The 11,325-nt window shown below is 39.0% G+C and overlaps 1 protein-coding gene across 1 annotated transcript; it reads left to right on the forward strand.

The window, feature by feature from the left end:
• The first annotated feature begins 5,744 nt into the window (after positions 1-5,744).
• On the forward strand, positions 5,745-9,509 carry MLNR (motilin receptor). Its single transcript, XM_032213023.1, has 2 exons — positions 5,745-6,528; positions 9,226-9,509. Exons 1-2 carry the CDS (start codon positions 5,745-5,747, stop codon positions 9,507-9,509), a joined length of 1,068 nt encoding a protein of 355 aa, XP_032068914.1.
• The last annotated feature ends 1,816 nt before the right edge of the window (positions 9,510-11,325 follow it).

Here is an 11,325-nt window from a genome sequence, read left to right on the forward strand (position 1 = left end):
ATGCCTAATTCTAAAAGTTGCTCTCTTGATATTTGACAAAGTTACAAGTTCTTCTAAGGCATAATGATTAAACCTAAGATGATTCTTTTTCACTACCTTCAAAATGATCCGTTCCTTATTTGTTATTTTGAGTCATTCCTTCTTTATTCTCAGAATTTCTTCTTGAGTAAACTTCTTAGGTTTCTACCAAGACAGCTGGTTGTGCGAATGTAGCTGTCTGCTCCAGATGTCTTAAGAGCTTCTGAAGGAACCAAGAATCCTTCAGATGTCCCTGAATTGTAATTCCTCAGCCAATTCAACTTCAGTGCAAATTGCTGGAAGTAGCAGTTTAGCAACATCTGGAAGATCGTCTTAGTTTCCCTCTTCGGCTAGGGGTTGACCAGGTGAGTCTGTGGACAGCAACATTTTTTTTCTCACCGGCTCAAGGTTGACTCAGCCTTCCATTCTTCCAAGGTGGGTAAAATGAGGACCCGGATTGTTGGGGGCAATATGCTGACTCTGTAAAATGGTTAGAGAGGGCTGAAAGCCCTATGAAGCGGTATATAAGTCTAACTGCTATTGCTATTGCTATTTTCTAATAAAAAAGTTTGTGCTGAACAAGGGGAAGCAAGTAGTATGGAACTAATAATGAAACGTTTAAAGCAGTTGACCAGGTAGAGATGACTTGGAGCTCTCACTAGAGATCTAGCTGATTGCAGAAGGCTTTAAAAATTAGGTTGAGGGTTGCATGTGGAGCTTGAACTGCAGGTTTTTTTGGTCTCCAATATTAGCAGTAATATCTTTTTGTTACTGAGAAATGAACAATCTGCAAAATCTGTTTTGCAACCTTTCCAATGTGCAAATGGCAAACTATAAAAACAAACAAACCTGAAACCAGGAAGGAAATTTTAAGGACTAGTTTTTTCCCCTTGAATTTGTGTATCATTTATGCTTTACTTATCTACAATCTATATCCTACATTTATTTGCTCACTTAGTAGGAAGTAATATGGAGAGAAATGAAAGGAAGATACAAGGTTGCAGCGAAAAGAAAATTGTAAAAAAGAGAGAAGGGATTTTATGATGCGTAATTGAAAACGCTAGAATCTTTCTTAGAAAATAAAAACAATTCATGATGTCTGCTCAGTAATTCATTTAGAAGGATACTTATCTGAACAGGTAATAGGCAAAGGTAAGTTAGAAGGGCAAAGGCACTTGAAGTGGGGCTACAACTGTGACAAGGAACAACTTTTTCAGTTGTCTTTTGATAAATGTTGATTTTGTTATCAATAACACTATGACTGCTGACTTCTCAACATGTAAACCTCCTATGAGCAAGAAAGAACAATCTCAAATTGCTTTTTGAAAAAGCTTTTTATAATTTGGAGGGCTGTTTAGATATGTGGACTGTGTATGCTAGGTAAAGATAAAGGTAAAAGTTCCCCTCACATATATGTGCTAGTTGTTCCCAACTCTAGGGGGCGGTGCTCATCTCGGTTTCAAAACCGGCATGACTAAACACCAAAGGTACACGAAACGCTGTTACCTTCCCACCAAAGGTGGTTTCTATTTTTCTACTTGCATTTTTACGTGCTTTCAAACTGCTAGGTTGGCAGAAGCTGGAACAAGTAACAGGAGGTCATTCTGTTACAAGGTGCTAGGGAGTCAAACCGCTGAACTGCCAATGTTTCTGATCGACAAGTTCAGTGTCTTAGCCACTGAGCTAAGAATTGCTCACCAATTCTTATAAAGCAAACACATTTTGCAGACCTTCCACAGTCAAATTGTGGAAGATTTTATTTATTCTTTCTTTAATGTGGATAGTAGGTCTCGCTCTTATATATTTATTCTCACTCTCTACATAGTGTTTCCTAGTTTATATGATTAATTCCCCCCTTTTTCCAATTGTGAATTAATTTAAATGTTCGTGACCGGAATGCACATTGAAAGAATAATTTTTCTAAGATAAAAATGTATATTTTTGTGGGGGTTTCCTACCTCTTTCTTTTTCTCATCTGTACTGTAAAAATAAAAAGTGTCTTAAGCTGGGAACTTCCAAAATGTGCTCTAAGAATTCCGAATGAATCCATCTGTCCCCAAAGTGCTAAACCTCAGTAGCCACCACTTTTTTTTTCCATATTAGATGAAGAGAACATGCTAATGAGTTTAGCTGGATCATAGAGGTGCAGGAAAGAAATCAGTGACAGAGGTTCTCAAATTTAAAGCTTTCACCATTACCTGCTCACCAATTCTTATAAAGCAAACACAGTTTGCAGACCTTCCACAGTCAAATTGTGGAAGATTTTATTTATTCTTTCTTTAATGTGGATAGTAGGTCTGGCTCTTATATATTTATTCTGAAAAGAAAGGCCTTTGCTGAACTTTTATGAAATACAGTACAAGTACAGTGCATATATATTAACAGTTGATTAAAGTACGTACATAGAAAGTTATAATGAATCAAATGAAACAAAATCTTGAAAAAGAAATTATGCAAATTATGCAAAATGTATAGAAGAATAAATCTTGCAAATAAAATTATTACTATTACAAAAAAGAGCAAAAAATATGCTCTTCAGATCCAGCTGATGTTTGTAAATAATTTGTCATTTGGTAGAGAGAAATATTTTCTATCAAGCAAGGACAGAATCATGTTTAAAGCAACGATGGCTATGCATTAACATATTTTTCCAGACAAAAAAAAAATCAATTGTATTTATTTCACTTAACCTCAAAGGAAAACATATTTTAATTTGTAAGAAGATCATATGCACCTCCAAAATTATTTACATTAAAGCCAAATATATTTTATTTCAAAAGGTCCCAATATTGTGAACCCCATCCTTTCTGATAGATTTGAAGTAGATCCATGGGAAAATATAAATTGTGCTTAGTAAAGATAATAGTGGAATATAGCATTTTAAACTCTTGAGCAAATCATTCTAAACTTTTTTAAAGGGATCAGTGTCTCGAGGGAATAATAAGTGTAAGACAGTAAGGAAAGCAGGGGAATCTCAATCTTTTAAGCTCTGACAGATTTCAGGACATTCTACCACTTGCATTACCATCTGGCCATACTGGGCTTACCTGGACAGGCAAAGGGGATCATCCTAATTCATGTGACAAAAAGGTGTAAATGCCAATTATCTTCCGGCATAGAGTACAGCATGACTTCTTTTTACCATAATTCCAATCTGACATCCAGCTATGGACAAATGTCCATGCTTGATTAAGATACTTCAGGAACCTGTCTCAGGAATCTTTTCCTTCTGTTAAAGCTGGGCTTTGGCACAAATTTTGTTGAAATAGGTTGCCCTCATATTTTCAAGAACCAAGCAAACTGTCTCTTTCTTGTTGTTCACACTTTTATATAATAAGGTTGTAGATAGCCTGTTTCCCTGAAAATAAGACCTCCCCGCATAATAAGTCCAATCAGACTTTTGAGCACATGCGCTAAAATAAGCCCACCCCTGAAAATAAGCCCTCCCCAAAAATATTGCAACACAGCAGCAGCCATGAAGTGACCATGCACACTGCCTCCTGCATCTCAAAAATAATAATAATACCTCCCCGAAAATAAGGCCAAGCACTTATTTCAAAAGAAAATAAGACCTTGTCTTATTTTTGGGGAAAAGTGGTGCAGTCTGGAATACCTTGTACAGTATGTCCCTTCTGCTGCAACTCTCATGTCTATTGATCATGCTAGCATAGCTGATAGGAAGCATGTAAAATGTACAACTAATCAAAAGATCAAAATATTTTAAACAAAACAGACTAAAAGACAAAAGAGGGCTCATAATCACCCAAGGCCTGCGAAAACAACTGGGTCTTCAGTAGTTTCCTAAATGACATAAGGATGGGAGCCACACAAATTTCTAAGCATAAATCATTTCAAGAAAGCAGTAACTAGAACAAAATAGGTGCACTTCCTGGGTCCCACCAAGATTACATTCTTTAGTTAATGAGAGCTGGAGAAAAACCAACCTGCTGCACCTTACTGGACAGGCAGAGTCACTGGAGACAGGCAATCCTTAAGCCAGGTTTTGAATGGCCTGCAAGGTGAATAGTAAGCATCAAAAATCCCATCCAAAGTCAACTGGTTTCTAGTTCAGTTCACAAAGCAGTGGAATGATTTATGCATCATGTGCTCTCATCACTATATTCTAGACCAGATGTAAATGCTAAGTTCTAAGTGGGATATATTACAGTAATCCAATTGTGAAGTGATTAGAGTATGTGTGGCTGTCCGAAGAGCCTCCTGATTCAGGAAAGTGTACAAATGGCACACCAGATATAACCGTGCAAAGTCCTCATGGCTACAGCTGTTCTTCAAGCAGGAACTGAGGTTCAAGAAGAACCTCTTATTGTGCCCAAGTGCTGAATGTTCAACCCCACTGAAAGTCAGTGATGGAGTAGCACTAGATCTAGTATAACTATACTCTTGTGTTGTCTAATAAGTGACTGCATATCTCACTCTCAACCATAGTTGACAATGTTTGGATTTATGATTTACTTCCAGTAAAAGCAACCACAACCACCACATAATAAATTAACATGATATATGTATGATCCTAGCCAATCACTATACCCCAAAGTAAATTGGACATACTGTATGTACCATCACTTAGTGGTAACATCAATGTTTAGGAATCAGCAGGAGAACATTGAATCGCCCTGAAAATAAAATTATCTGATTAATGGCTGTTCTTCAACAAAAAGTGTGAAATGTTTGAATCCAAGCTTATTAAGAAATGTTATCACTGTAGTTCATCTCAAGATATACCGTAGATATCTTCTCACACTATAAAGTGCAAAAGTACATAGCAAAAGTGGAACATCTGCTCCTAGAAATTAGTGTTCATCTTTCATACACTGTAATTTTCTAGTCACACACATTGTGCTTTTTACACACAAGCTAAGCTGTTTACAGTTCCTCCCCATTTCCCATGAGCAGGTACATATATCAGTCAATTGCCCCAAAGGTGCTTCTTTCAAAAGGCCACTGGACTTTTCTTGCTTTTGCTTGAAGTTGTTTCGCTTCTCATCCAAGAAACTTCTTCAGTTCTGCAAAACGTCTTCAAGCAAAAACAAAGAAAGTCCAGTGACCTTTTTAAAAGAAACCACCTTTGGGATAACTATGACCCGGATGAATGAGAATTTTGATAGACATATCAGTCAGTTGAGAATAAGATGTCACGTCTGTGATGAAATGAAAAGCATACTCTGTATTAAATCTGATCTCTTTCGGGGATCCAAGAATCTCTCCTTTAGGTACTCCTATTTTGGGGGATCTTTTCTCTTTCACATCTCAGCAGCTATTTTGTACTTTGGGTTGAGGAGGGGGATCTTTATTTGCTTCTCAACAGCTGCTTCTGTTCTGATATGAAAGAATGAGAGTTGATTTGGAGCAAATAAAAACCATCGATTTCTTATTTGTTGTCTATTTGGGAGGAGTTATCTTTTAGTAACCATGGATATCTGTCAGACTGGGATTGGAACATTGGCACTTCATTTTACTGCACAGGCAAAGGGGCAGCAACTCCAAGGGATTTTGCTGAGAGCTGCAGTACAAAGTGAGACCAGGTGAGGAAAGAAGGAAAGGACAGAACAGAAAAAGCTGCAGGAGGACACATCAGATCAAGCAAGACCAAGGAAAGCAGGAACTTTTTTCTGATGCCTTAGAAGGGAATTCACATCTTCCGTCAAGAGGTACTCCAAATGTTCTGTAATAGCAGCGTGGAGACCAGTTGCAGTACTGCCTGCAACATGGGTTTGACCAACAGCAGCACTCTAGTTGTGTGTCAAGAACCTGACATTGAAAACTGGGACCACCTTCCACCCTGCAACAAGTACCTCTGCCCATTGCTGCACACATGCATTGTCATCCCAGTGACAGCTATTTGCTTGGTCTTGCTGGTGCTGGGTGTAATTGGCAATGTCTTGACTGTGATTGTAACAAGCTGCTCTCAAGAGCTACACAACACTACCAGTTTATATCTGGGCAGTTTGGCTGTCTCTGACCTGTTGATGCTCCTCCTGGGTCTACCCATGGATCTGTACCGTTTGTGGCGCTTCCAGCCATGGGTGCTGGGCACTGTGCTGTGCCGTGTGTGGCACTGGTCAAGTGAAGCATGTGCCTACTGTTCCATCCTGCATCTGACAGCCCTGACAGCTGAGCGCTATCTGGCCATTTGCTTCCCGCTGCGGGCTAAGGTCCTGGTGACCCAACAGCGGGTAAAAGCCCTGCTGGTAGTGCTCTGGGCTGTGGCACTGCTCTCTGCTGCACCTTACCTATTCCTTATGGGAGTCCGACAGGCTGGCAACCTTTCCAGTGATGATGATTTCAGCCGTCAATGTGGCCCTACTTTGTACGCCCAACAGTCAGGGCTGTTGGAGACAATGCTCTGGGTCACCACCAGCTACTTCATTCTCCCCTTCTTCTGTCTCTACATTCTCCACAGCTTGATTGCTAGAGAACTTTTGTCTGTTGGCAAAACACATCTTGGTGTGGCTTCATACCGGAACCATCAGCAAACAGTGCGCATGTTGGGTAAGTACATGGAGGGTATCTTAAAACGGGGGAAGAAACATTATCTTAGCGCTCCAATGTCCTGTCCATCCCTTACCTTATCAAAGAAATTCCTCCAGTCCCATTATTCAGAATTAGGAAACCTTTGGATTCATAGCAGATTTCCATTGTTATGGATTTTGTAGCAGAGGTTGACAATCTAAAACCCTCCCAATCTACTATACCACTTATCAGAGCTCCAGAACTGATGGAGACCCAAAAAACCTGGTGTATAATAAGCAACTATGGAGATGCTCAGTGGAGTCCAAAAGTAGTGAGTGAGGACGATCTAGTTCCAAGTATTATCCAGGGTTATCCTACAGAATGTCTAGCTAACCCTTCTTGCGTCTAATGAGTGTAAACAAGTAATCAGGTTTGCATAGCCCAGGGAGCTGTATAGCACTCCAGCCCCAGAATTTTTTTTTAAAAAAAATAAGGATGAACTCCTACTCTGAAGAAAATTTTGTTGCTCGTTCCCTCAAATGCAGACTTCTGTGGGGATGTAACACTTCCTCAGAATCTCAGAACACAGAAAGCTTAGGGCTCATGGGAATATTTTCAAAGTACAGGAGGTCCCAGAGCCAATTCTTTTGAATGAGAGAGAACTCATACATTTGTCATTATTTACATATATTGAAGTTGAGCATGGGGACCAAGCAAACATGCAGGTGATACTTTTAGTCTCATAAACTGCATCTTGATCTACAGCCTGGGACCAAAACCATTCTCATTGTTCTTCAGTACCATTCTTCTCCAGACAGTTCTGGATTCAATCTCCCAGTTAGTCTCTGGGAGTGTGCTTCATGGTTATATTTCCATCTAATAGATTTTCCTCCTACCTCTCTGTAGCCCTATCTGGAAATGTGATTTATGTCCAATTGTTTATATAGCCAGAAGTCATTACAAAGTAGCCAGCAACTTTAAGTCCTTTAGCTTGTTTGCTTATTTTTTTTTATTTATTCATTTGATTTACATGACTCTCCATCTCACCCAAGTGACTCTGGCAGCATGGAGGGATTAATCTCCCCCCTCCCCCCCCACACACACTATAATCCCCAGCACCCTAAGATAAACAATAACCCCAATCATGCAGAAAAAGGACAGTGACAAGAACAGAACTGATCTAAACTTCTGACTTAAATACTTGGGGAAACAGCCAGGTTTTCAACGCCCTGGCATTGAAAAGCTAATAGGGTTGGGGTTATCCAAATTTTCAGGGAGATGCTTTTCCACAGGACAGACATTGCCACTGAGAGGCCACAACTTTGAGGTGCAAAAGATAACATTGTTTGATAGAAGGGACCCAGAACATGCTCTCAATGCTAGATCTGGTGGCTGAGCAGAAACCATGGGAGAAAGATGTTCCCATAAGTAGTCTAGTCCTATGCTATAGAAAGTTATATAGAAAATAACTAGCATCTTGAATCACACCAGGAACCCTAATGGAAGGCAGTACAGCTTACAGCATAACAGTGTAAACATAGAAGATAAAATATTAAATTAAGATAAACCCATAATAAAATCACCATAATATGGACCCACAAAATTATAATGGGATAGATGTTATAATCTGATATCTAAGGAAGCGAACCATCTAACTGCTTCTGGTATGGCTACGATGAAATCATCCCAGGTGCCTTCTCTAGATTATAAAACTGTGGTATATTATCCTCAATTGGTTTCTTATACTTAGCCTGGCGAAAGGTAGAAAATCTAAATGTCAAGCTTCCAAGTAATATGTTCCTCGATTGAATAATCCAAAGCAACCATATTCCATCAGTCTTTTTATTCGGAACATATCAAATTGGCAAAGTCTTGGTGTAATTCCGGCTCTGACCAAACACTGGAATTACGCCCAGTAAAAAGCAAAAGTTTGAAACCTCTCCCCAAAGTCACATTCACATTTTATGTATTGGAAGATCTCTAGCAGTCAATGGCATGTTTATCTTATTCCACTCTTGGACTGTCTGCTGTTGTTACCTGAGATCAACTTAGAAAGAGTTAGAAAGAACATGGAGCCATGAGAGTGGTGTGGATTTTTGGGTTCCAGATATTATTCTCCCTGTGGGTGTAATGATATGCTCATATATTCTCATCATGTGGGTGTATTGAGAAATGACAAAATCTGCCTCTGGCACATGCATTTTCTAAATGTTCTTCAAGGGGACCCCTATGTACAGTTCATTACAGTGATCCAACTGGGAGGTGACTAAAGCATGAGTCACCTGAAGCAAGACCTCTTGGTCCAATAATGGGCACAACATGAGCCTCTGCACAAGCCCTCTTGAATCCAGGAGGACCTTCAAATCACACACCATCTTTGACTATATTCCCACACAGAGCTAAAGATGAAAAATCTATGGAATCAAGGACCCCAAAATACCTTGCCAGGGTTCAGTTGAAGCCTCTTCTCCCCCATCCATTACCCAAATTCACATATTTTCTTTATATTAGCCAGACTGAACAATAAAGAGTCAATGGTATATTAATTTTATCAAGGCACTTATTGTTGAATGCCTCAAATAATTTTTATTCAGATGAAAAGCTATTGTTTTCTGACTTACCTTATCTATATTTCAAAGTAAGTGTGAGTATCAATCCACTCCAAAAGCTCCTAATCATGCCTTAGGCTTAACTGCACCAAGTCATCTTATTTCCTTCTTTTCTACCCACTTGCAGTTATCCTGGTTCTGGCATTCCTCATTTGCTGGTTGCCCTTCCATGTTGGCCGGATCATGTATATCAACGCAAAGAATTTCAAGATGATGCTCTTCACTCAGTATTTTAATGTTTTTGCGTTGCAGCTTTTCTACTTGAGTGCTGCTATCAACCCAATCCTTTACAATCTTGTCTCAAAGAAATACAGGGCAGCATTGTTCAAGTTGCTGGTAACCAAAAAGCAACCAGAACGGGCTTCAACTATTACGAGAGAGACAGCTGGCTACCTAGAGATTACTGGATAATTTAAAAAGCAGATGATTCCTAGGACCCTTTCTCTCACTGCTTTCACTGATTGCTTTTTGGCAGATGTGTGAAATGAAAGGCAGATCATAGTTAATGCTTCCAGGCATAGCTCTTTGAAATGTAAATACTGGGCTCATGTTGGTGAAACCAAATTATTACTAGGGCTATTTAGACAAGCAGAGAAAGATATTCTCTCCTTACTGTGTATAGTATAATTACCACCTGGTCTTTCCCGCAAACTAATGCTTGTAAACCAGTATTAGAAGCCACACACTGATTTTGATTGGTACGCAAGGACTTTCCTACAGTATAGTTTGACAACTCTGAAAAAATGGCAGCTTGAGTTTAGCCAACAGTGAAGAAAGCAGGCTTGAGATCATTTAAAAGCTCTATTAGCTTAGCAACACTATGGGATAGCCCATCATTTGACATACCCTGTTTCCCCGAAAATAAGACCTCCCGGGATAATAAGCCCAATTAGGCTTTTGAGCGCATGTGCTAAAATAAGTCCTCCCCCAAAATAAGACCTCCCTAAAAATATTGCAACTAGCCGCCTCTTGCACCTCAAAAATAGTAAGACCGTCCCAAAAGTAAGGCCAAGCGCTTATTTCGGGGATCAAAAGAAAATAAGACCCTGTCTTATGTTTGGAAAAACACAGTATGAGATACAAAAGATCCAATTTTCAATTCTCTACCACAGTTCTAGCAAAATAATTTTAAAAGATTCACCTCTGGAGGGTTACTGGACTGCAGCTGGGACTAAAGATCTATGAGCTGGAAAAAAAACCTGATTGTAAAAGTAGCAGCCTACATTTTTGTTTAACAGCTATAGCATGTCGTCACGGTGGCATTATGTGACATATTCAGTCTTTTCCCCCCTTTGTTAAACCAGGCATGGCTTTGGCCAGCACATGATGCATCCAGCCCATGGAGTTTGACCTATAGTATGTTTATAAATTAGACTAGGCAGTACTGTAATGCTTTTGATTTATCTATTTTGCCAGTGTCAGAATGATTCAGTACTTTGTAGCTGGGTTTTCAATTTGCCACAGCTCAAAAGACAAGACCCAGTTAGCTGGACTAGATAGACTAACAAAAATAATAAAACAAATATGGAATGGAAGATAGGGATTAAAATTAAATCAGACTATTTTGGTTTAGTTCTCCATTTGCTTCCCTAACATCGACACCTACCAGCTGATATAATTTTAATTGTAATTCTGTCTGACTAGGGGAATTATAAGAAAACTTGGTGGAATTGCCTGTAGTAGTAGTAGCTCTACATCAATAGGGAAAAAATTGAACATGCACGTCAAATTGTTTTTCTATTCTCTTTGTTGAGAGTTTAATTGCAAATGGGAATTCATGCATGTAATACTACAAAACACGTTGGTGATTCTTGGTTTAAATGCATGATTAAAAGTTATTCAGCAATCCTGATCTCAAAATATTATTATTGTTGTTGTTGTTGTTGTTATTATTATCCTCCGACGTTACCTTAACTGTTCCTAGGTCCTTGGTTAGGACTCGAGCTGTTGAGCTATCCCCAAAGGCTGTGAATCTCACCAAAGATTAACCAAATAAACAAACAAATAAATAATAATAATAATAGATCAATTTGGTAATTTCAGAAAAAGTACATCACACAGTGAACAAAGAACAAACATGCCATGATTTAATAGCAGGGTTGCCGAGAAGGAACATGAAAAAATCCCAAAATACCAGGACTTAAAAATCGAAATTCAACGACTATGGCACAAACCAGTAGTGGTAATTCCAGTGGTAATTGGCACACTGGGTGCTATTCCAAAAGCA

Source organism: Thamnophis elegans, chromosome 3 (assembly GCF_009769535.1).
Source record: "Thamnophis elegans isolate rThaEle1 chromosome 3, rThaEle1.pri, whole genome shotgun sequence".
Lineage (NCBI taxonomy): Eukaryota > Metazoa > Chordata > Lepidosauria > Squamata > Colubridae > Thamnophis > Thamnophis elegans.

Excerpts from the sequence above, each read along its gene's own strand:
- MLNR (XM_032213023.1), top strand. The coding sequence starts at position 5,745 with ATGGGTTTGACCAACAGCAGCACTCTAGTTGTGTGTCAAGAACCTGAC. Across the intron at positions 6,529-9,225 it reads GCAAACAGTGCGCATGTTGG|TTATCCTGGTTCTGGCATTC; the intron begins GTAAGTACATGG and ends ACCCACTTGCAG.